Below are 27,310 nucleotides of genomic sequence, written 5' to 3' on the forward strand. Positions count from 1 at the left end.
CGTTGGACTGCGTGTCTCCACCTCGACGATGCAACCTGCTGTTCACCTCGAAGTCCGTTGCAGTCTGCACGATCTCCTGTCTGAAATCTGCGAATAGAAACGGATTTTGCACGTATCTCTAGCCTGGAACTTGCATACAGAAGTGCGGAAGACTGCTGAAATCTCGGCTATAAATAGCTAGAAAATTGGACGCCACAATATGCAGGTCGGCTGCATTAAATGTAGCCGACTGTCAGAAACAGGTCGGACTGCCACGTGGCAGTCCGATTGGCTGCCAGTCTCTGAATTGCTAACAAAGATAATATCATTGCTACGTACTACTTTCCTTTTCTTGGGATCCCATAATTTATATCCCATTTTACCTTTATCACCATATCCTAGGAAAATACATTTATAGGACTTTGGCTCAAGTTTGTTGTGTTTTTTCTTACGTATGTGCACAAATGCTTTGCAACCAAACACTTTCAAGTGTGCATACGAAGGTGGCTTGCCCAACCACACTTCTTGCCCAACAACATTGCACAGATCTTATCCTGTATGGTTTGATTCATATGCTCTGCAACTCCATTTTGGGGTGGATTATAAGGGGCAATGAGCTTCCTCTTTATCCCTTTGTTGTCACAAAATGTCTGAAAGGCCTTGGACATATATTCCCCACCATTGTTAGAGCGAAGACACCTAAGTGTCTTATTGGTCTGATTTTTAACCAATGCCAAGAATTTTTTAAACTTGTCAAGCACTTTGTCCTTGCTATGAATAGGGTAAACCCATATCTTCCGTGTAGCATCATCGACAAAGGTGACAAAGTATTTCTTTCCCCCTAAAGATAACCTTGGTATTTGATATACATCGGAATGTACTTACTCTAGAGAAGAAGATTTCAGTAAAAGAGACTTCTTATGAGAGGTCTGTGCATGTTTACCATAAATGCAATGATCACAATGCTCAAAATTAGCATAATGAAGACAAGGCAAGTAACCCAAACGAGAAAACACTTTCATTTTAGTTTGACTCATGTGTCCCAACCGGCCATGCCACAAAGAAACACTTGGCTGCTCGGTCACGGCAACAACATGGTCACGCACACTAGATATATGGAGAGGATACAAGGTATCACTTTTACAACCTCTGCAATCACTCTAGATCCCTTACAGATCTTCCACTTCCCATCACCAAAGGTGGTATGAAATCCATCGTTATCTAACTGCCCTGTGCTAATTAGGCTCTTCTTGAGCTGAGGTATATGCTGTACATGCTGAAATGTGAAGACAGAACCATGCTGAAACTGCAATTGCACATTGCCAATACTTGCAATGTCACATGCGTAGTTGTCCCCAAGATGGACAACATTTCGATAAAGGCAGCTTTTTTTCGAGTACATTTCTTTTTCAAATGGTTTTAGGTGTGTTCACACTGGTTGGTTAGTTTCCAGCTTGTGCATTTTTTTTTCAATGCTTTGACTATGTTCACACTGGCCTATAAGGTGATAAACTTTTCTTTAATGGCGATTGCATTTTCTGCATTATATAGTGCAGGTTGGCCAGCATTTTTGGCCCTAGATTTATGCAATCGGCTAGCTTTGGGCAGATCTAGCTATTTATAGCTGCTCCTCCACTTGGCTAGTCATTATCTTTTGCAGGTTTCTAGCACACTCCGACATTTGGGTCACTCCATATTCTGGTGCTGTCATTTGTTTTTGGCCTGATCAGTGCCCTCATTGATGCCTTGGGCTGCGCGTAGGGACTGATCAGCCCACCTTTGTATTCGGCTTTCATTCAGAGTTCAATGCATTTGTTTCCTTTTCCATTCTCTTCTCTCATTGCAGTCTTTCTCTTCCCTTCTCTCTACATGTTCATGTTCCTTTTCCGTTGTGCACTAGGATCCACTACTCACTCAGAAGTCATAGATACAAACTTGGATGTGTATTGAAATTATATGAAAGGAGATAACCTAGATGTCTTTGGAGCTTTACGATATATATATATATATATATATATATATGTATGTATGTATGTATGTATGTATGTATGTATGTACATGTAATATATACATACATCTATATATATATATATATATATATATATATATATATATATATATATATATATATATATAGTACATGTACATATATATATGTACATGTACATATATATATGTACATGTACATATATATATGTACATGTACATATATATATGTACATGTACATATATATATGTACATATATATATGTATGTATATATATATTGAACAAAGACCTACTTGGCTCTTAGGTGCAGCTACTTATGGAAACCCATATCTCATGATAAAGAGATCACTGACATGGCATAGGAGCTTGAAAATGTAGATTGAACTGATTGCTCTTATGGGGAGGATGAATTCGGCTGACTCAGCAACTTCACTGAATGCATATTTTTCTCATCACTGTCATAAGTTATAATTCTGTTCTTTTTGTGCTTGGTTGAATGAGTGGCTTGGGGATGTTATAAAGCCAATGCATGCTGTTGAGAGATTTCTGAATGATTTCTGCCTACTTGGCTTGCCAACATCTTATGAAGCATAACCTTTAATGATCTTGTACACGTTTTGCAAACTTAATCAGCTTTTTTGACTGCTAGATAGGATGAGTTCATCATATATTCAAAAGTTTATCGTGAATGAGTGGCTTGGGGACGTTATAAAGCCAATGCATGCTGTTGAGAGATTTCTGAATGATTTCTGCCTACTTGGCTTGCCAACACCTTATGAAGCATAAGCTTTAACAATCTTGTACATGTTTTGCAAACTTAATCAGCTTTTTTGACTGCTAGATAGGATGAGTTCATCATATATTCAAAAGTTTATCGAGAATGTTATAGTGGGATTGAAAAAAGACAGTCCTTTGTGTGTGATTGCAGTATAATGGCTGCATGTGGAAGGGTGGGCGGTTGAAGTTGGAAAATGCCAAAGAACATTACTTGGAAAAGCTTAAATGTGAATGGGCTGCACGTGATTTTCCAAATGAAAAAGAAGAGGTGCACATTCCAAAATCAAGTATTTTGTCTGCTACAACAATAAGCATTGAGTCAAATGATTCCAAAATGCTTAATATATTTTTCCCAAAAATGAGAAAGGTAATTTTCAGATCCATGTACGCTTTTCCTTTGCACTAGTGGATATACTTTTTACACATCATGTTTAAACTTTTTTTTCCAGTGTCCATTATGAAGATCGAATGTGAAAGGATAGGTTGTCGTCCATTATGTGGAGTTGACTGTAAATCTATGGATGGTGTGCAAATTCACCTGTTATTGGAGGCTTCTGCTAACTATAAATCTCCGTCTTTGGTTTCTATCTCCATAATTATCTGTGTAGGCAGTTGGGCTGTTTTTTGCTAAGGTTATCTTTATTTCAGCCATCGTGATAATCACCTGAATAGGGGATTGGGCTTCTATCACAACCTCTGGTGTTGCTGGTCTATGGTTAATGTCTTTAGAGTTTACAAGCTGTGTGTATGGAATCACCAAGGATTATTAGGGTTTGTCAATTTTGCCATGGTATGGTAAAATACCCTGGTGTGTTTAAACATAGAGAATGGTAATTTATCCACTAAAATCTCTTCTAAACTCGAGGTGGCATGACACACGTTGTCCAGAAAATCTGATATCTTGATGTCCATTTGCCCAGGCACTTATTTGACAGATTGGACGTGGCGATTATGAGACACTTTATTAGTGCTTGAAGAACCTAGCATAGTAACAATTAGTCTATTCATGACATGCTGTGACAGGATGCGTTCCTGATCGCAAGGGGATTCCTAATGTGATATGCTTTCTGCTTGATACTAAAAGGCTCATGATTAGAGCTTGTGTGCTTCTATGATATTACTTTAGCTATATAGCCCAGAAGGGTGTTGCACACTGATTGGTTGTGACTAGTCAGTAGTCCATGTAGGTCTTGTAAAAAAGTGGTATGGCAAACACAGAAATGCAGAAGTGTCTGATGTCATGGAGAACACAATCTTTAGAATGCTGGATGATTATTGAATATGAAGAGTACACAATTAGTGGGCCTCGAACCTTTGCAGTTCTATGATCAGGGCAGAGGTGGCTAAAGGAGAGGATGTCAAAGTATGTCGTACTTGAATGGATCTCATATAGGCACCAGCAGTCTGGAATCTATTTGAGGATGATAACGACTGATGATGTAGGCAGTGGAGGAAGCTGTAGGCAGCAACACACAAGTTTCTTAGAAGATGGTGATGATGACAATGCCCGAAATGGGACCAGCAAGTAGATGATTGGCAGGGTGGCTTGTCCAGGCTATGAACACATACAACAGCTCTGATAAGTGTGCAGACAGCTGAATCAAAGATCTCCTGGTGTAGGCGACAGCTGCTGGGGTGATGGCAGGTGCTGGGTGGCAGTTTATTGCAGAAAATGCAGGTCAACCTGATCACGAACAGCTGCAGAATGGCATTGACAGGCAGATGGCAGGAGGGAGCTGTAATATGCAGGTACAGATGCTAACACCCATCTGCTGGTCTGCTCAGATCAGGTAGGTGACAGCATAGATCAGATCGCCAGCAATGGACAGCTCCTGGACAGTAGTAGTAGACAACATTGTCAGATGTACTCATTTCTTTGTCTCATAGGCCATTTTGGCTTTTTGGAGATGTAAATACATCTTTCGGAGTATTGATTGATTGAGCCATCCAGCTTGGCCAATCCAGACATCTTAGACCCTGACACAAGCATCGGCAGCACTTCCATAGGCAGATACAAGAGATCATTGCCTGGTCTAGAGCTTAGACCTGCTACACCTCCATGAGATTGTATCAGATACATTGCAATGTGAGTGTGCATGGGAATTTGCATACTACCAATCATACCAAGATACATTTGTACGTACATTGCATGCATTACTAGTTGGATTTTTTCTCATGACGAGCACTAGATGGAGCATTTGCATGACCAACATTAATACCATGAATCCCAAACACAGTGGGTTGCTTATATGCATTGCCAAACTTGCCACTTTGTGCCCCAGCATCATGCCAACATTGTTATACATGGGCTTATGCATATTACCATTCATACCTGGATACATTAGGCCTTGCACACCACGCATTGGTTGTTGTATACCATAAGGAGTTGTGTTATACATGCGGCCTCTGATCCACTAGAGCATGGAAACTAGTGCCACCACCAAAGTAACCTGCTATCCCATAATTGCATGCATGCCGTGTTGTCCACAAAGCATTGGATTGGCACCTCCAAGTTGGCCTTGTTATGCATCAATTGTCCCACTAGTATCATTTGCTTATGCTCACTACCCATGTTTGGAACATCGTGCTGCTATATTGGCTCTTCCTTTGGTGCATCTTGCTATCTCGACCCTCTTGAAGACGATTTCCTCTTCTTGTCTTTACTACTCTCCTTTAAGGGATTCAAAAAGTGCATGAATTGAGGATAATTTGCTAATTGTGTAAACATTGCAGCCGTCATCCTCAGTCGATCTTTACTCTGGTCAATCAATTCCTCTTCCTACTTCAAGAGGACTAGAAGGACCCACATTTTGGTCTAAGCTAACATTATCAGCTTGCTGTCCATGTTGTGTGCCTTGTCCAAGATCAGGCATTGCATTTTCCCCAACACTTTGTGAATTTTCAGATTGAGAGGCATCATCCCTGCTTGATCCCATCTCACTATTTGAAGACATTCTTGTTGTAATGCTCAGCTGAATATAATTTTAGCACTAGAGCAAAGTTTCTGACCTTCAATTAGGTATCTCAAGCCCACCAATTCAAGGGAATTGATGGTATCCTTTCGATGGAACCATGAAATCAACCTTCCTCCTTGGATAGGAAGATAAATAACCTAATTTAACACTAATTACAGCAAGCATAAATTCAATAAACTGAAAATGCAAATATTACCACTTTAATCTTGGACATTGGATACTCTGATGGCCCCAAAATTGGCATCCCTTGCACTATTTTTAAATATTATATTGCAAATGGAAGGAATATAACTGAGATCCTCTAATCTCCTTTGCTAATCCAAGTGCCTCTTGCTGTCAAAACTGACTAGCAAGCCTCCAAACCAAACTGCCCCTTGGTTTGCTTGGAGATTGGTCTTCACCTTGCTCCTTGAAAGACAAATTCAGCCCCAAATCTGAAATTGGCTGGTTGGCCTCTTAAATCTCCCTGAAATTTCTCAATTTCAACTATTGGAATTCAAGTCTTAGGCCCTCGAAATTTTGAGCACACATCCCATGGCGGCTGTCAAAAGCTTAATTTCTGTTGTAAATTAGGGTTTCCAATAGAGATTAATTGAAATCTCTTCCTTTGATGACTCAAATTGCGAAATGCAGAGATAACTTGAGACATGGTTGGAGGATAAGAGAGAATGCTATAGAGAGAAATTTCAGAGTTTCATCACAAGAAACACTGAAAACTGCTACTGCCCTACTTAAACAACCATGGAAGTTGTCACCTATAGCTTAGGATCATCAGAAAGACTGCTGCCTTCTCTTGTATGATGTCATCTGCACCAAAAAGACCTTAGGCTATTGTCACATGCTCCTGGAGTGCTCCAAACTACTGTCACATGTTGTAGGATTGATCCTTGGTGGCTGCAAAACATATCAGCAGTCTCTTTGCTCTCTAATGACCTCCTCTCTCACAATGGTTGGAATAGATTCCATGTGCCCCTAAAAACGTTTTCTTCACTTGCATGGGCAAGTTTTGTCAAGCGGCAGCCTTCTAGTCCCATTTTTCAGCTTATTACATTGATTTTTAGAATATTAATTTTAAAAGGTAATTTACTAATTATTCCAGTGCTCAAAAAAGTAGTTCCACCAGCCAATAATAAATTGGCTAGACCAATTTGTCTTTCAAGTCTCTAATGTCACTACTAATATTAGTGGCCAATAAATTGGTCTAGGCCAAAATTTGACACTGGGGACCATGTAGTACTTATTAGGTATAACTTATTATAACTTTTGCCTTTGACAACTGTTGCATTCTTAGGATCCTTGGTTTGTTACCATGAAATAATTGCCATGTGAATTACATGTGCTAAACAACCCTTGCACATTTGATTAATAATTTAAATATTGTCAACAAGATTAAAGTATCTTGAAATTTCACATCTCGTGACACTTGTCCATGACATGGAGGAACCATTGGACGAAGAGGCTCACATGAAACCTTAAATCACATATGGTGAGGAGGGCAATGTAGTCTTAATGAACTGTAGACCACTTTTAGTGATGATGCTTGAGGAGGATGACTTGTGAGTGCTAGCCTTAGGTATTACCACCAAGAAGGGGATGATTTTTTTGCGCATGGGACAATCCACCAATGGAAAATGTGCACTCAAGCTTATTGTGGTTGATGGATCAAAAGTCAAATGCATGGGAGTCCTAAAGATTGCTATTGGAATAATTGTGGAGTGGTACTTGATCGTGGCCTATTCCTTGCACTTGTGAGATGGATGGCGAATTGTAGGTTGATGGTGCATCTTGCCTTGCTAATGATGCATACTTACACTTACAATTTGGAGCTACCTATTGGTTACTCATGATCATGTACTTAGGTAGCTCCAAATTATAGGTTGATGGCAAATTGTAGGACTCATGTTCATGTACTTAGGTAGTTTGATTCAACTAATACTAGTTAGTTAAAGTCAAGTAATCGTAGTTAGTCATTCATGGATAAGTCAAGGTAAGCAAGCTGGCTCTTTGTCATGCAATCATGGGCTATAGCAGTCACTCGTAGATGACTCTAAGTGAGCAAACAAAGTCCCTGTCATGCACTTGTGGGCTTCAAAAGTAATCTTATCCACTCCTAATGTTCACTCAAGCTCTCAAGCAAATCAACCGTAAACCTCAACTAATCTCATCCAAGCCACTAGTGAATATAGAATGCACGATATTGCTTATATAAGATTGAAGAGTTAAAATTTTTAAAGATTTTCGTAGATCTTTTAGTACACGAATATCAATCTACTCTAATATGTTCTAATCAACTTTAATCTACTGTCAATCCCCAAGTTAAGCCATGGGTGTTTTGGACCGAGCAAGACATGATATTCCGGAATCGATTCCTCATCGTTCCATCCCTCTCAAGCACACAATGTTTCCTATTCTGCTACATGGTAAGAGTACATATCTCTTAGGCAAATCAATTTTCTCCTTGTTTCACAAAGGAATTAAGATGTTTGGCTCTATGTAAGCTCAACAATGGGACATTGCACGGGGAAACTAATTATTTTAAGAGCTTGATACACCTATGGTTTACTCGTGCTTCGAATCATCTAAGCTCTCTCACACTCTCTTAAACAAAGAAAGCTAGAGAGCCAAAGATGTAGTAGACTCATTGTCATGAGGACATGTATTTTTGAAACCTGGCTTAAAATTGAGTTTTCAAAAATACATGTCCTCATGACACTCACCTAGCTACCATCAACGTGTTGTTTTCCAAAAGCATGGGAGGCTTATTGATAGTCTCACCATTTATGCATTGCATTCTAAGCCACCATCTCTACTCCTTCACATCTACACTATGTGTGTCCAATGTGAAGAGAAGAAGATAGAGAAGGCAGGGATGGAAAAGCATGGAAATAGGGGAACATGTTCCAACCCTTGAAAAAGGCCAAAGAACGAGGAAACCTAAAGGTAGAATATATAGTAAGGAGAATGACTTGGAAACAAGGGAAATATGAAGGGGAATGTCTAAGTAGTCATTCCATACTAAGGGAATTGTGGGACTTCAATTTGTTGATTGTTCGGAAAGAGGAACAAGTCCCATTTGCGTCGGATGTCCATTTGCCATTGCTTTTGTGAGAGTGCACAATAGAAGATGAAACCATCCTTCCTCCTCGGAGAGGGGTAATGATGTGATTTAATCGTAATTACATTAAGCATAAAATTCACATAAATTGAAAATGCAAATGTTACCTTTAATCTTGGACAATGGACAGCCTATTGGTCCCAAAATTAGTGCCCCTTATAGTGTTTTTTAAACTTTTATTACAAATGGATGGAGTACGCCTTTTGGGCAGACCTGGGAAATTACTTGTAAGTTCAGCATCTGTAAGGATTTCTTTCCACCCTCTAGAGTCTTCTATTTATTACATGGATTGCATAATCTGCCAAAAGAGATGTGGGTCTGGGGCGTGATAGTTGCAATCCAATGACATCAATTTTTCATAAACTTGTTTCTTTTGTTTGGGTGTTCAGGCCTCAGATTAGGGGCATGTTTAAGGATTTAATAACAATTATCAAAAGATACTAGAAGAAAACTGTTCATTTTAGTTCTCTTGAACATTTTGCACTTGATAATTCCAGACTTAGTGAAACTACTTCAGCTCATTTTTAAAATTTTGTATCACCCACAAATGCAACCATACTATCACTCATGACAGAAAATGGCAATTGTTACAATATCAAGACAGATCAAAATTATTAAGGCTTATTGCATGCCTGTATTCACATATTTTCAGGTAAAGAAAATACCCAAAAAAGGCTTGGGAAGACACAAATATAGTTTTGAGCGGGTGGATGCAGTTCCATGCTCCCTTTTACAGCTTTGTCATTGTAGCCCTTCTTGCAAGGCTGCTTCGTCCAATGAAGTTAGCTTGTTGAACAAGCAGCTGGCAACACCGGAAAAGGACAAGGGAAAAGGTATGGTGAAATGTTTTTTTGGAACATTCAGCTATCATTTGTAGCAATGTGGTGCAGATGCTCATAAAGTTCATGATGAATTAAATCACTTAAGTGGATACTTTGTTTTTTTGGCTGCAATTTGATTATGAAGCACAAATGAGTACTGCATTTGACATTTTTGAATTTGAACAGTCTAATGGTGCCATATTCACTCCAAACATTTTGATGTAAAATTGATGTTACTCTCAGTTTATTATCACTATGTAATGCTGTTGATACTCCCTTTGCATTAGTACTCAGGTTGTATCATATTGATTGAGTGGGCTAGCTCACTTGGCTTCCAATGAGAATGTTATTTTCTTTCTAGTTGTGATATCCTATTGAGTTTTTGGTCATCTTCTTTGTCTAAACTTGGAGTCTTGTTACCATGACACCACAACTTGAATTTGCAATGTAGACCTGTATACCATTCTCAAAAGACATCTATGATTAATGCATGGTAAGTTGTAGTTTATTGACCCTTTGAGTTCAATATTTTTTGTAAGTGTGGTGAGCTTAAGGGAGGTTGTTATGGTTGAGGAGATGGAGATATCGGGCTTGTTAGAGGAGGCCTCTCTAGAGATTACAATGGGATCTAGGAGAGTGGGTGTGGAGGGATCCATTTCTTGATAGGCCATGCGATGTGGCCTTTTTTGACTACACTACTAGGCTGGGGAGGAGGGTTCAGATGAGCTGGATTAGAGCATGGGTAATAATTGCCTCCCATTAGCATAGGCTGAGCATCTTAGAACATTTTTTAATCAGAATTTTGGAGGCTAGCTGACCGCTTTGGGCCTAGGAAGATATCCCTCTTCTTATGGTTATTAGCTCATAGGAGCTTAGCAATTTGGGCACTTGCCTTGGACACAAGGAGGACCAAGTGGCATGCACGAGATGTGGTGAGTGAGAGGAGACTGAGACATTGCCTATGGGACAGTCCTAGAGCTTAGGAGGTATGGAGAGCCCTTAGAAGGATGTTCAGGGGAGCCTTTCCTTCCTCATCATTGGACAACATCTGATAGGATGTCCACTTCAGATTACTTGTAGGCATAGCGGACCTGCTAAGCTAAAAAATTCATTACAAACTGATTTAGCTCTTTAAAACACCCCCAAAACATGATTATTACCAAACTTTCCTAGAGAGTGTATGTGTCCCATAAGACAAACCCTAATTTGGGAGGATCCACATCTATAAATAGGAGGCTGCTTTCCACTTGGCCTATCTTGTCATTGCAAGCTCTCCATCAGCTGGTGCCTTCTTCCCACTATTGTTTATAACCCTCCATTTCAGACACCTCAGTTTGTGGTGCTGCCAGCTAGTGTCGAGCTCTTGGTGATCAGTCTTCTCAGCCTATATTGCTGCATCTGCTGCTGGTGACTCTTCTCAGCCTGTCTCCCAGATTACCAGCAGTCACCATCATCATTTGGGCGTCCAAAACACTCGGCATTCACTGCATACAGCTCTTCCACATACTGATCATGCAGTTTACAACAGTTGCACGAATTGGCTGCATTTTGCAGTCCTAGCTGTTACTTGCTTCATCCTCATCAATCTCAGATTGCTGCCATTCTTTCTGAGCTGCCACTGCCTTGTTCAGACTGATCCAGACACACAAATCTGCATTTGCAACTGCTGATCACATATAAAGGTTGCCTGCTATGTTTCAGGATCTATAGAGAGTACATCATACTTTTCAGCTCATCTATTTGCACCAGTCCATCAGAATATGGGAGTTTGACATTTGTATTCACTCTACATAGTGTATTTACTGCCTTGAGGATTGTATTATTCATTATTTATTCTTTAGTGTTTATCATCTTTGCTTTACTCCTCACCTGTGTTCTCCTATCACACTTTGTATTGTTGGATTTAGGGTCACAAGAATGCAAGTACACAGCTAGGAGAAGGGAAAGCTTGAGAGAGTATAACTCAAAGTGTATTGAAAGGTATGTAAGGAGAAGATCTACAAGCCAAAGTATGCCCTAAAGTGAATAGGCATGTATGTAAGGTTGGGGAAAGAAAACCCCTTGGTGGTCCTAACTGTGTTCACACACATCACTTTTGAAATATGGCGAAAAATCTCCCTTGAGAATGATATGGTGAACAAGAGCTGGCACTCATGTAAAGGGAAGTGCCAAGCCCAATGGAATGGGTCAATCCAAGAAGTGGAGTGAGCCCAAAAGCTTCGCAGAAAGCTTCAAACTTCTTGTGAGGCAAAGCCTTTGTGAAATAATATGCAAACTTGTCTTGTGTTGGGCCTTGGTGCATAGGCCAAGCCGGCTCTTGCAGAGAGTCTCTCCTTGACATAATGATAGTGCATCTCAATATGCTCTATATATGCATGGAATATTGGATTTTGTGCAATTACCAATGCGCTCTGAATTAGTGAAGATATTGGTGGCATATGACTTTCCAACACCCAAATTAGCCTTTTGGCGCTTGAGCCACTGCCCTGTACTTAGCTTCACAACAAGAAGTGGCCATAGTGGATTGCTTCTTGCTCAACCATGATGTGCGAGTTGCCAAGCATGAAGCAGAAACCGCTTGTGGATATATGAGTATCATAATAACCAGCCCAATCAAAATTGGAAAAAGCATGTAAATTTGGTGGTAATACTCTCCCCTTGGGATAAAATAGCCCAAGTTACTGAGTACCACTCAAGTATCGAAAGATCTGCTTCACTACCTGCCAATGTTTAGTGCATGGACCATGCATAAACCTACTCATCAATGAGACTGCAAATTGAATGTCACACCTGGTAATGCATATATACATCAAGTACCCAACAACACTGAGTTAAGATAGCCATTGCCTCTATGGTCTTGATAGGTCCTTGGGTAGCTGATGTGCACCCTTGGCCCAATCACTCGGCTACTTTGGGGTGGAATGCTTCAAGGTATTATTTGCAGTAAAGTCTTGTGGATAACGGTGAATGTAGACGATTACACTACACAGTTTTTGAAGTGGACACATTTGTGTGGGTGGATGCACACAAGGTGAACTTAGATGGGAAAGTGAATGTATTGTGGGTTATGTTACCTAAGGTTGACTAAGGGTTTTCTAAGTTACTCAATGTGTGGTGGAAATGCAATGTGGTGTGGTAAGAATGGATACACTGTGGTGGATGCACCAAGTAGTAGATGTACTTTAATGGATGCACACTTAGAATGGATGCTTTGTAGGGTGGGTAGGTGTAGAGGTGGAGAGGCTAATTGAGTATGGATGAACAATGGTTATGAACTATATGCACACTAAGCTTATGGCTACACTAGATGAGCGTAAGTGAGGCTGTGTGGGTGATAATGGAATTATGGATGCACAAAGAGTGATGCTACGTGGATATACTAAGATGGATGCACTGTTTAGATAGATGGGTGCTCTTATATGGATTGATGGATGCACTAAAAACTACTCCGTGTATCTAAGATTAGATACACTGTAGGTTAAAGAAGTGAGTGCTTTCTACATGTGATTGGATGCACACACTGTGCAATTGGATGCACACAGGGTGTTAGTGCACTTGGATGCACTTGACCGTATACGGTGGTATGTCTCCAGTTGCCCCTTTTCTATCTCTCTTTCCATTGACCTTCCATTAAAGAAAAGAAAAGAAAAGAAAAAAAAACACACAAGCACTCACTTGCAGAAGCACTTAAACACCACATAGAGCACTATCACTACACCTAGGGGGTTCTCAAGTTAGGCGTGCCCGGTGGCTTCGGTCAGCTAGCTCCGCTTCTAACCCCCTAGCTCTTTTTGCTTCCCCACTTTATGCTTAGGGCACAACAAGGGCAGGATATACCTAGGGAGCTACACTCGCCTATGGTTAGACCTGTCACCCTAAGACACTTGCACCGCACCTCCCTTAGCACAAATGGGGCCCTCAAGTGTGGGACATCATCCAGGCTCGCCTGCGGTTAGACCTATCTCCCCATTCCACTAGCACGAGCACACTGCACCACAACAATAAGGTAGACACGCCCCTTAAGAAGAGCACAGCACCTTCTCCTTTCAGGCATCACACAAGCGGTAACCCACCAACTTCGGAGGCCCCCATCAACCACTTGCTATCCATCCGGCTTCCTCGATAAACATCAGTATCCACACGCACCTGAATCTACACGTGGCCCTTTCCTTTACACCATCAGTGCCCAAGTGCCTACCACCCTACAACAACACAAAAGTGCCATGGGACTGGCACCCGTTTCGGAGGGGGGTAATGTTAACCCCAAGTCAAAATGACGGAAAAATGAAGGAAAAAGCGGAAAAAGCGAAAAAAGCATGGAAGAATAGCAAAGACACGCAGGCGACCTCTAGAAGCTAAGCCGAGACCAAAGGCGCAATTTTAAATGAAAGACGCCTCAAAAAACTTGAAAAACTCTTGTAAAAGAGCGCCAGGCTCCCTCCTGTGCCAATTGTAAAATATTAGACGGGCATAGGCTAGAGGCATAAGGCTAGAAGAGGGAAATGGAAAAAAGACCTTGCCACAATGGCCGGTCATGTAAAAAAGAGGATGGGTGCCTATGGGATTTTAGGGTTTGTATATAAAGTTCAAATAGTGAATGGAAGCTCATTCTTTTGGTGTGTGGCTAACAAGAGCTTTCTTCTTCTTCTCTTATTCTCTCCTTCTTGCTTGTGTGTGCTCTTGAGAGAGAGTGTGTGAGAGTGTGAGGGAGTGGGCGTGTGGGAGTGAGGGATCAAGAGGGTGAAGTTTTTCACCATCTCCTCTTCTCTTCTTCTCTTCTCTTTTCTCGTGCGCGCGGCTATGGAGGATGGAGCTTGGAGATGGAGGAGGCTTGAGGATGCTTAAGCTAGCATCAAGAATCGTGGAGCTATTGAGATGTGCGAGGAAGAAGGCTACTCACATCGGCATCAAGGTAAGCTCACTACACTCGTAGGATCGACATCGCGTCGGCTAGGTGAGAGATAGCCATTAGAGCTCGCTTGAAACGCTTGAAGCAATAAGCGGTCCGTGGGTCTTAGCGGTTGAGCGTGAGCTCCCACAACAATAGAGGCTGATATACTATGTGCAGTAGATTATAATGTCCTTGTATGTCACATGCAGGATATGCAGATTATCAAGGCTAATATGAATGATGCACTTTTATCAATTGATGATGGTGTCACTCAGACTTGGATTGTAGACTCTGGTGCCTCTTTCTATGTAACTCCTTGCTTGGAGTATTTTGCTATATTCAATGCAGGAAGTTATGGAAAAGCATATCTTGGAAATAACCATGCTTGTAGTATTGATGGGATAGGTACTGTACGCTTGTCTTTGGATAATGGGCATGAGCTTGTGTTGAAAGATGTCAAATACATGCCTGGCATCAAGAAGAGTTTACTATTTGTTGGACAGCTTGACTTGCATGGTTACACTACACTGTTTGGTGGTGATTTGTGGAAATTGAAAAAGGGTTCCATGCTGATTGCAAAAGGAACCAAGAAGGGTACTTTATATTGTTTGCATTGTAAAGCTTTGAATGGCAAGTTTCTTGCATTTTCTGAAATTGGTTGTCATTTGGAGTTGTGGCACAAGAGATTAGGCCATAAGAGCCAGAAAGGACTTGATGCCATTACCTCTTTGAAGAGGGTTGATGGAAAAGGCTCTAAACTTGATTTTTGTAATGACTGTCAATTTAGAAAGCAAATGAAAATTTCATTTTACTCTAGTGTCTCCCGTAAGTCTAATGTCTTGGACTTAGTGCATTCTGATGTATGTAGTATACTTGTGAAATCGTTGGGTGGTGCTACATATTTTTATCTCTTTTATTAATGATTAATCCACGAAGTTTTGGGTTTATTTGGTGACCACTCAGACAGGTAGAAAGCTGAAATGCTTGAGAATTGATGATGGGGGTGAGTTCACATCTACTGAGTTTAAGTCTTTTTGTTACTTGCATGGAATTAAGAGGGAGTTTATAGCTCCTTACAGCCCTTCTTCAAATGGGGTGGTTGAAAGATACAATAGGACTTTATGTAAAAGAGTGTGGTGCATGCTGTCCACTACTAATCTCCCTCATGAATTTTTGGGGAGAGTCACTTAAATCCACGGTTCACATTTGCAACCGCTCTCCAAACAAGTCCTTAAATAATAGCATCCTTGTGAGGACATGCATTGTATGTTAGAAGGTGCTGGGCTTATTGCAGCCCTTGCCTATTCCATATAGGCCTTGGTAGAGCATTACAATGGACTTTATTTTTAAGCTTCCTAGGATACCTACAAGGAACAATGGGATATTGACTATCATTTGCAAGTTTAGCAAACATGCCCATTTCATTCCGGTGAGGAAGAGAATAAAGGCTAATCATATGACACAATTTTTTTTTACAGTACATCTTTAAGTATCATGGTATGCCAAAGTCGATCATCAGTGATTGAGACCCTTGGATGACCAACTTATTTTGAAAGGGCTTGTTTGAGAATGTGGATGCCATGCAGAATTTGTCATCATTCTTTCATGTACAAACAAATGGTTAACCTGAGAAAGCAAACTCCACACAAAGTTGATCATCAGTGATCGAGACCCTTGGATGACCAGCTTATTTTGGAAGGGCTTGTTTGAGAATATGGGTACCATGCTGAAATTGTCATCATTCTTCCATCTACAAACAAATGGTCAGTCTGAGAAAGCAAAGTTCACAGTGTTCGATCCTTTGAGATGCTATGTTTTAGGCTGCAAGTCACAGTGGGAGTAGTATTTGCCATTGGTTGAGTTTGCATATAACAATACGGTGCATAGTTTTACTAGCAAAGCTCCATTTGAGGTGGTTGAGGGTAGCAGGAAGGTATCACCTATCTTACATACTAAGGATAAAATCTTGCATATTAAGGATAGCAAGAAGGTCTCACCTATCTTGCACACTAAGGATAAAATCATTGAGACTAATCACTATGTGGAAAATTTGGATGCAACCTATGCAAAAATAAGGTATACACTTCAAAGATTACAAGAACTATTTACTAATGGATGCAAAGTGAATGGAAAAGGATAAATTGGTAGACTATCCTCGGCTTTTGTAGCTTTACCTAGATGCCCTTTAGTTAGAGGTAACTTTGGTTCGGGCTTAATCAAGTTTTACAGGATAGGGGTCCGAAGAATTGCTAGATGTACAGGAGGGATGTAGTACTTTCACTCCACTAGTTGTGGGAAACTCTTGTATGTAGTGGATCTTGGATGTTTTCAACATGCATCCAAGGTATTGTGCTAACAATATGTTTGCCATGAGGTCACTACTCAATGTACTAGTCACTGTGAGAGGTATGCAAATGAGTATGAGTTTCACCCAGGCATTAAAACTCTACTTTTCATTAATTTATGATTAGCTTGGCATGAGATTTCGCCTTAGTTTTGAGACAAAATTCTGTTCAGTTTCAACTCATTTTTTAATCAATTTGAGAACCTTTTATGGTCACTTTTTGCATTAGATTTTGCTTTGCAATTAGTTTGGGATTACGTTTGCAGCAGCTTGTAATCAGTTCTGAGATCAGTAAGTAATTAGATCATGATTAGTTTATACTCAATTTTCAATGAATTATAGTTGATTCTATGGACAACAACATGTCAGTAAATACCATTGACAATTTCAGCCATGGTTTACACTGAGTTTATGCTTTTCTATGGTTAACTAGTCATAGCAATTGAGAAACATGAGTTATGGATGTATTCAATGGGTTTCTAGCAACAATTTTGGATTGTTTTTCAGTGTTGTATTATGTATATGCTGGCTTGAAATTTTCAACAAGTTTGGGGCATATCGCATGGTTAGGCAACAATGGCCCATATTGTGACTATGATGCCTTATGAAAATTCTAGTGCAGTATGTCACGGGGACTTGAAATTTTGAGATGGTTTAATCTTGTTGATAACATTTGATTAAGTTATTAATCAAATGTGCAAGGTTGTTTAAGTACATGTGATGCACATGGCAGATATTCCATAGTAACAAGCCAAGGACCTCGAGGATGCTGTGGGTGTCAAAGGCAAAAGTTGTGATAAGTTATGTTGACAAGGTTTTGTTGGTTAGTTGGTATCAGATTGGATCCCAAGGCAGTGATTTGGCCAATAAGTATCAATGGTGATACGAGGGACTAGCATTAATTAATTAATTAATACTAGCCTAAGGATTAACGATAGTTGAAGACTGTTCTAAGTTACAAATGGCCTAGCCAATTTAATTATGGATAGACACATTAAATTTTAGGCAAGGTCAAAAGGGTTGAAATTAATTTTCAAGATTATTTAGTTCTGAAAATTAATTGAATGGCTGGGTAATGTTGAAAAATGGGTTTAGAATATTGCCACTTGTTGCAAAAATGCCCATGCAAACTGAGAAAACGTTTTTAGGTCTCATCCTTTCAGTTAATTTCACAGCTTGGAAGAGGGGGAGAGAGAGTTGTTGATCCATTATTTGATAAGAGAATAACAATTTGTTATAGAAGACAGCTGTATGGGGTCCTCAACAAGCAAGGGATAGCAGGGAGCCGCCTTCCAAGGGTTGGCAACAGCATTGTTGATCAAGTGACAACATTTTGGAGGCGCTTGGCAGTAGGTAACTGCATTAAATGGAGGTTGGAGCAGGCAATATGTAGAATTTGGCGTTTTCTCATGAAGAAAATCAAGTTTCTCTCACCTTCTCGTACCCATTTTTAAGAGATCTCAATATTTCTTAGTCATTTTGTGCAAATCTCAGCCAAATTTGGTGAATAGCAGAGAGATCTTTGTTGTAAACTGAATTCAGCACTTGAAATTTGTATAATTGTTAAGGAATTTAAATGCGAATCCATTCATTGTAATTTTGAGCATTTGGCCAGTTGGTGGTTCCATTTGTATAAGCCCTGGGTGAAAAATCAAGGGACAATTGGCTCGAATTAATTGCTAATTGTTGGTACAACAAAGAGGCTTTTTGGAACAGCAAAAGAGATTGTGAATCTCAGCTTGTACTCATTCCATTAGCAATTAAGTCAAAGTAATATTAAAAGGAGCACCAGTTTTGGGGCCAACAAGGTGTTAATGTTCGAGATTATTAAGATAATTTGTGCATTTCAAGTTATATTCATTTGCTGATTGGTGTAGTTAAGTGCTTAATTGTGGAATGACCGCTCTTTTCGAGAAGCAAGGTTGGTTTCATCAATATGCTTTTGCTTTGGCACAATTCAATGCAATTGAATTGTGCAATTCAATTCAATGCAATTGAGGACGAATGCAAGGATTTCAAGGAGGAGGTTTATCACGGGGATATGAAAATTTTCAAATTCTTTAATCTTGCTAGTAACATTTGATAAGTTACTAATCAAATGTGCAAGGTCATTCAACACATGTGATGCACATGGCAGTTATTTCATGGTAGTAGGTCAAGGATCTCGAAGATGCAATGGGTGTCAAAGACAAAAGTTGTGATAAGTTATGCCAGTTGGGCTTTGGTGGTCAATTGGTGCCACTTTGAACCCTAGGACAGTTGTTTGGCCATTAAGTGTCAGTTGGTGATACCAGGGACTGGGCATTAATGCCAATCTAAGGGTCAATAGAAGTTCCAAGTTGCAAATTTCATGGCAAATTTATTATGGATGGATATATTTAATTTTGGGCAATGTTAGAATGATTGAAATTAATTTTCAAAATTAATTAATTCTGAAAATTACTTCAATGGCTAGACTAAATTTTGGGTTTAGAAGGCTGCCACATGGCAAAAATGCCCATGCAAATGGGGAAAACGTTTTTAGGCCCGGTTTCAACCATTCAAATCAGTTTTCCAACTTGTGTGTGTGTGTGTGTGTGAGAGAGAGAGAGAGAGAGAGAGAGAGAGAGAGAGAGAGAGAAGGTGCTACAGATCAAATTTCTGATTAGAATTCAGCCATTTGCTGCAAGCATTAGCAGCTAGAGGCCATAGGAGATCAGGCGACAACAGAAAAGGCCCATCAGGGGCTAGCGACAGCATTTTGGTGCTTCCAAGCAGCAAGCAACTACATCTCTTGCTGACTGGAGCAGGCACCAGGCAGATTCAAGGGTTTTCCCACGTGAAATCCTTGAGTTCTCTCTCTTTTTTTTTTCGTAGACTGAGCTCTCTCTCTCTCTCTCTCTCTCTCTCTCTCTCTCCAGCCCATTCTCAAAAGATCTCAGCTTATCTCAGCCAGATTTAGTGGATAGCTGGAGGATTTCTGCTGTAAACCCTAATTTTCAGTAGCAATTAGGGTTTAGCAGTCACCTCTGGACCCATGCCACATGTTGAAGGCATCCTACACTAAAATTAGCACCTACAATTTGCGGTATTGTCAAGGATTTCAGATGCTAGCCCATCCATTGTGAATTTGGGGCAGCATTTGGCTAATGTAGGTTTAATTAGAGCAAGTCCTAGATGAAAATCAAGGGGCAAATTGCCCAATTTGTATGCTGATTGTTGGAACAGCAAAGGGCTTTTGGATCAATTGAGGAGATTGTGAAATCTCGACTTCCATTAGCAATTAAAGATAAACAAATACCGAAAGGGGTGCCAGTTTTGGGATCAAGGGAGTGTCAATTGTCCAGGATTTTGAAGGTAAGGTGTATATTTTAGTTTATGTTTATTTACTGGTTGCTACAACATAAAGCCCTTGATACGATTCCACAAGACTACTACAGAGGTTGTAGATATTGGAGATCCTATCGGACATGATCTGGGGTATCTGTGCACTATATGAGAGAGTATTGAGTTGAGTGCAATGAATGGGAGGACTTTCAGACGTGATCTCTAGCACCATTGGAGTGAAGTAGGAATAACCTTTGTCACCTACACTCTTCGGTCTCTACATTGATAAGATAGAATATCACATCACATAAAGAGGAGGTGATGGGGTGGAGTTAGCATGTGTATTGGTCTCTATTATGCTTTATGTTGACGATATTGTTATGGTCTTTGAATCACAAGAGGGTCTATAGCAAGATCTCTATGCCCTTCATGACTTTTATACATAGCGTGGATTGACGGTTAATCTTGGGAAAACCAAGATCTTGATCTTCCATACATTGGCCCCAATGAGAAGGAGATCAGTCTTCACCCTAGGAGTTGGACAAGTGGAGATTGTGGACTCGTACCTCTATCTAGGGGTCACTTTTACTACATCCACTGGGAGATTCACCATGGCACAGGCAGCCAAAGACCAATTCACACGAGGATATGTAGCATTGGCTATGATGGAGAGACAATGCCACCAGACACACTTCTATTAGGCTTACACACAGAGATGGCTACTTGACACATTGGTCACACCAGTCGTAATGTATGGTGCACCTATTTGGACCCTTGGTCTGGCTACATACCTATGGATAGGGATCAAGATTATCCAAGCAGAGTGTGTTGCACCCCCTATGATGATGAAGGCCCTTTTTCAAACTATTAGCTTCATACACAAAGTACGTGACATGCACCCAAATAGGCTACCCAGGAGAGCCTTCGAGGCCTCTAGGCAGCTAGTTGAGGCGACTTACAGGATCATGGGATCAACATGGGCCATCTCCCCCCCTTTTAGTATGACCGTGACTCCCCCTTCATTCACCTCTTCTAACAAAGAGAAACTTGGTCATATGGTAAAACTTATACCAATTGTATATACAGCAGACACGGATTTCACCCAAGCAGCCCCTCCCCCCCAAGATTTCATACTACAAAGACCACTTCATGAAGACTACAGTAGATGGCTTCATTGAGAGACCTAGATACCTAGATGTATACATGCCACATGAGGGGCAAGTAACCATTGGCCAAAAGAGGGTATCCTCTCCCTTGCTTGAGATTGAGACCATTAAGGCAGCCCACATTCCCCAGCTGAGCAGGTTTGCAAACTATGCTAGGGGGAGGTGGAGAGCAAGGAGCACTACATCTGCAGATGCAGAGCCTGTAGAGAAGTCCAAGCTAGGTACCCACTGCTATTTGGAGGAGATATGTCCCTCAAACTAATCATGGAGTCCCCACAGCAGCCACACAAAGAGGGGTGACAGTCTAGAGAGCTGTAGAGATCAAAGCAGCACGCTGCTTGTGGATACAAGGATACCAAACACAAATGCTACATCAGAGCGAGAAGGAGATCCGCTAGGGACATGAGTAGCAACTAACAAAGTTGAGGGTAGAGTCCAAATGCTACCCTTGTACTATTTCATCCAGGATGTATGACATACTATATCCATCTATCCTGATCGCGTGGAACTAGATATAGGGATATCATTCAGCTACACAGCTAGACATGCACTATCTCATCCTCCCGTTGTATCCCTATATGAGCACTCTTTTGTTTTGTACATCACCTTAGCTTCTTTTCACAATATATCATTGACCATCTTTTAGCATGCCACACTTTGATATCTATTGACAACCAACATTGTACATGGTTTTGTCTTAGGTTGATATTGGCCTCAACAGATGTTAATATTTCTTTCTTTCTTTCTCACTTCATGCTACTCAACCCAATTGTTATCACAGCCGGTGTGCAAAAGAGAAATAGGAACAATCAAATGCAAGCATTCAATTTGTCCCAATGTGCCTATACCTTTGCCACCTCAGCTTTCTCATCAAAAGAAAGCTTGGATAAAGCGCGGGTTGTAGGACATTCTATGGTCTCAGTCACACAAGCTTTGCCAAGTCATAGGACTCCAAGATGGTAGGCATCATTACCCAGCAAATGTGGTAATTTTCCCCATTGAGCTTCTTCTCTTTAGGGAGAGCCAATAACACAAGGACCTTATGCTCCATACTAGCCTAAAACTCCACATTGATCTCATAAGACATTGTCACCTAAATAACCTGCACAAAAACAAGGGCAGCTCCCTCTGACTCCAAAAACGCATCTTGCTAGGGCTTCCTCATGCATGATGTAGGGCTTCCTCTGCTCGTCATGCATTGGTTTCAAGCAATGAAAGCTTGAAATTTTCAGCAAAAAGCTGAAAACACAGCCTTTTCTCCTTCACGAACATTAAAAACCTGCAAAAGATCAGCAACTTTGCTCCTTTCCTGCGCTTCTCCTCTCATCTCAGTCTTGTGTTGATGCGCATCCCTTCAGCTCACCCTCGAACACTGAAAACACAGCCTTTTGTCTTGTGCCACCTGCCTGATTGCCCGGACTGCCCTAGAACTGCTGTGAACAGCTGGCAACTGCATGAATCTGTCCAACCTGATCCAATAATGCATAAATCTGCCCTAGAGTGACTGTACTCTACCTATGCCCATCCAAGGGATGACTAAATCTCTAGCAGGAAGGTGCCAGGTGGACAATCTTGATGATCTGCCTCCCAATTCTTCTGGTCTTTAGGGTCTGCCATGATGAAGATCTCTGTGATCTTAAAGTCAAGGAGATATGGGTTGCCAAAGGACACGCCTGCTTGGAGATGTGGAGCTCCAAGCTTGAAGAAGAAGGGCAGGATGGAGAAGACCAGCAGCTAAGATGCAAATGTGGAAGCCCAAATCTCATGTAAGAAGAGTCTGTTGCTGTCCACAAGCCACCAATCCTGTAGGAACCCACATGCAAAGAAGGGCATTGACAAACTTGAACGGAGCAAAAACGGGAAAATACAGCAGCAAGATAGAAAAAAACATGCCAATCTCTAATGGATACTCTTATTGACATCCCAACTAGGGTTATCCAAGTAGTACTGCTGCCACATAATTTAAAACTGTGCCGACCAACATTAACATTGCCATGAAACAAAGCCTGTGCCCATTGTCACTGACTGCTGCCCATGCAGTCAAGGAAAACCTATCATCTTCATCCTGCCAAAAGCAATCAGCCCACAATCTGCCTGCCATGGTATCATGAACCACATACACAAGTGCACTATACAAGGCTGGACAAATGAGGAAGACCTGAAGGCTGAGTTCGGAGGAGACTGATTTCAACTTTCTGGAAACTGTTTGACAGTTTACTTCAATAAACACACTAATAACAAGAGATGTATTGCAAGTTAGCCTATGTTATGAATAGTTGGCCTAAAATCTTACTGACTACAGTGAGCAGGGAAATTGACCAATGCTTGTTCTAGAGGCATAAGTCAAAAGTTAGGAGTCTTGGGTTACAACAAGGCATGACCTCACATTCAAGCACACTTACTCATCTAAAATGAGTAATCTAGCTGACAATCAAGAGAGAAGATATAGATCAACCTTAGGAATGAAGTTTTGTTGCTGGCCTTCTCCCAAAAACAATGAGGTGGGAAATTATTGATGATGGGAAGGAGCAGAATGAATGAAATTGTCTTGTAGGTTAGGGCTTTGATGAATGTAGTTGTAGTTTGTGATTGCTAAAGAGTTATTCAAAACTACTGTCCCAGTTGTCAAATTGATGAGATGGGCTGGATTATAATTGTACTATGAGTTGCTATGCAGCAGTCTAGGTGGTGCACATGCCAACCAGTAAAACTATCTATTGACCTCTTCTAGCTAGCAATCCGGTGTTTTGTTGATGGCCTTGCTAAAGCTCATTTAGTTTTTCTTACAGCTATTTGAAGCTGATTTGTCAGTGAAATGTGCAGCAGTGTTATTTTCACTCTTAGTACACATATAGGCTATGACAGAACATGTGGCTGCATAGTGATTTTCGTAATTTGGAATCTTAGCAATGACTTGTATCTTTAATTTACAAACTCCTCTGTGGCTTCTTTTCTATATGGTCTATCAGTTGGTCTCATCTTATATGTTGCTGCATTCGCACTATTCATCTACTCGAGTGTCGCATGCATTTATGTAAGACACTAAAATTCAGGTTGTGCCACTCACACATTTTAATGCATTAGAATGATCAACATTCATCTCTGCATTGTTTTGGCGTTTTAGCTGTGCATAGTAGAGATCCTGCAGTTAGTTCTACAAGTCTACAAACCTGTGACCCTAGCAATTCAAGTTGCTATAAGAGCAGGTCGAGTATGTCAATTCTGGTCTGCACAATGGCACTCGTGCTAGTCACATACAGCTGACAGTTGATAACTAGGTTTTACCTTGTATGCTTTTTCAGCTTTGAATTACAACAGAGAACAAATGGCTGCAATGGATTCAAAGTTGCCAGACAAAGTCACCAAGGGGTCTGAAGAGAGATCCAAAAGAAAAGTCAAAGAAGTTGGAGAGTCTGAGCTGAAGAAATCACTCATGAATGCTACCAGAGATGTGAAATTGGAGTCAAGTTTGATAGAGAATAGGAAAGGAATGATTCCAAAAAAGTTACGGACAGAGACCTCCATGGCACCTATGAAAACGTATGAATCAGGAAGAGAATCAAATTATGTTAATGGCGAAAGACGAAATGTGGGAGATAGGTTGAATGAGCCTGACCTTGAGGAGGCACAGCTGAATATAACGGACGATATGGAGAGAACTTCAAACCATAGCAAGTCAAAAGCAGTGAACAGGCCAGAACCTGAGGAGCCACTCTTAAATATAACAGAAGATATTGGAATACAGTCAATGGATCACTCGACAACAAACGATGATAGTGAGACAGAATCAGAGAATGTTGTGGAGAAAGTAGGCTCAGTAAGTGGGGATTCATCAAAGAAGCGAGTGAGCTTTCAGTTGGAAGCCAACACAACTTTGCACATAGGTAAAAGTATGGCAGATATGGACAGTATGGGAACAGATCAAGCGTGGATCCAGAAGTCTTCCTGGAAATCTTTGGTTGGAGAAACAGGGCGTGTAGCATTTAGCTTGGGCAGCATGTTAGGCCAAACATCTAACCTGGCAGCTGCTGCTAAACCAAGCACTGATGATGTAAAGCCAAAGGAATCAAGAGGCCTTTTTTCTTCTGATAATTTAGTGGCTGGAAAGACTTTCAAAGGTGGTACTGAGGAAAAAGCAATGATGCATTTCAACAACCCAGAAGCAGGATCAACAAATCTGCAAGCCAAGGACAGTGAATTCAAATTCCTGCCTGTGCATGAAAGAGCTAATCAGATGAATGAGATTCCAAAGCTGTCCAATGTCAATGCACGTAAAAAGGATATGAGCCCTGAAGTCACACAAGTTAAATCATTACCTCACACCCCGGAACAGATGAATGATGATGATGGAAAGGTTTGTACATTTATGAGAACAGATAAGTCTGAACAAGAATGGATGGAGTCAAAGAGAATAGTGAAGGAGATGACAAAGAAGACTCGAAAAGAGGCTATACGGAGTATGAAAGCTTTTCATAAGCAAAAGTACTACTAACTCCATGTGTTGAGGTGGTTCTGAAATGCAACATGAGCATCAGTTGCAGAAACTTGAGCTTTTCAGCGGTGATGTTGAACATAAGGCCCCCTATCAAGTATGCCTTCTGGATGAACAGAGGGTATCATGTTTGCTTGAAGCTCTTTACTCTTTGGGAAAGATTCTGGTTTTTGCAAAAGCCAACATCAGATGCTCAAGGTTTCTGTTAAGATTTTTATGCAGTTGAAGTCTATCCCAAAGTGCTGCCAAATGCCTATTCCAGACAGTTGACTCATGCCTTTGGCATTAACTTGATCCCTCAATATGCCCTAGTGGCTGTGGGCTACACATTTGACAGTTTAATACAAATCCTAAAATTGGAGGCAGGTTTGGACTAAAGGGAACTGCTGATGACCATGGAGATTTGCTTGGACAAGATGAGCATCTATTTCATCATTGCAGACATCCCACAGTAGTTGCAGGGGCTAGAAAAGTCATAAAGACAAGGATTCATATATTCAAGCTAATGCTAATAAGCATAGCTCTTGATATAGAATACATTTCCTTGATTTGCTGCAAAAGTAGTGTCTTATTTAATACCCCAGTTGTTTTTATTCTTATGTCTCTCCAGCATGATGACATGTAAGTTTATGGTGATGATTTTGACCAGCTCGTGTGTGTTCAAAATTTCAAATGAATAATTATAAGAGGCTGGCTTCAAACTTTATCCATGTTCCCCAAAATGAGTTTAATGTCAAATGAATTGCAAAATTTTCAAAAAACTTCCAAATTTCAAAGAAGGTTTGAAATGCTTGAACTTTACTGAAATCCTAGTATAAACATGGCAAATACATGTGATTGGATTCCAAATCCCTCCAAAATTTGAATTAAAGGTTTTTGTATCTTCTATCAAAAATGTTTTTCATGAACACTAGTTTTATCCCATTTGGACCAAAAGGTATATAAGAAATACCGTGTCATGTGTATGATATAATATAAGCCTACTTGGACTTGTGGCTTATTGGATGAAAGTCTCACTATAGTAGTGAGGCATATAAGCAATTGAAAATAGTGTGAGAACAAGAAGAGATTGAAGCTCAGTTGAGAGTGTATACAGTGTAGAGCGTGAGAGCATGACACCCAATGCAATAATTTGAAGTGTAAGGTGTAAGTGCAAATTAAAACCCTTAAACCTTAGGGTTGTAAGAGGGTGTGAAACACAATAAGTGCCCAAAAGTGTATAGCATAGGCACATAAAATAAAGGGAATAGATTTGGGGAAAAAATCTTCCATACAGAGTAAAAAGTGTCCTAGTGTTCTATTGAAGATCATTGGCACTCCTTTGTGAGTGTAGACATGAGTCAAACCTAACAAAACCCTTGGAGTGAAGAGTAATCAAAATACAAGGGTCATTCACCAAAGGAGATCAAATTTAAAGCATTGTAGAATGCTTCAAAGTTGTCACAAGGAAGAGCTT

General features: G+C 40.5%; 1 protein-coding gene across 2 annotated transcripts in view; it reads left to right on the forward strand.

Moving 5' to 3' along the window:
- Positions 1-26,580, forward strand: part of ROS3 (RNA-binding (RRM/RBD/RNP motifs) family protein) — a 63,065-nt gene extending 36,485 nt beyond the window's left edge. Inside the window, exons 2-4 of one of the 2 annotated variants that reach the window (XM_087675922.1) lie at positions 2,896-3,012; positions 9,487-9,667; positions 24,665-26,580. In XM_087675922.1, the coding sequence (XP_087532048.1) occupies positions 2,896-3,012; positions 9,487-9,667; positions 24,665-25,854 (1,488 nt within the window). In that variant the 3' untranslated portion in view covers positions 25,855-26,580. Of the gene's footprint in view, positions 1-2,895; positions 3,112-9,486; positions 9,668-24,664 lie in introns of both variants that reach the window. The other variant, XM_087675921.1, reaches the window with a different exon arrangement.
- The last annotated feature ends 730 nt before the right edge of the window (positions 26,581-27,310 follow it).

This window comes from Lygodium microphyllum, chromosome 4 (genome assembly GCF_053477565.2).
Source record: "Lygodium microphyllum isolate KBCC chromosome 4, Lygodium_microphyllum_v1.1.10, whole genome shotgun sequence".
NCBI lineage: Eukaryota > Viridiplantae > Streptophyta > Polypodiopsida > Schizaeales > Lygodiaceae > Lygodium > Lygodium microphyllum.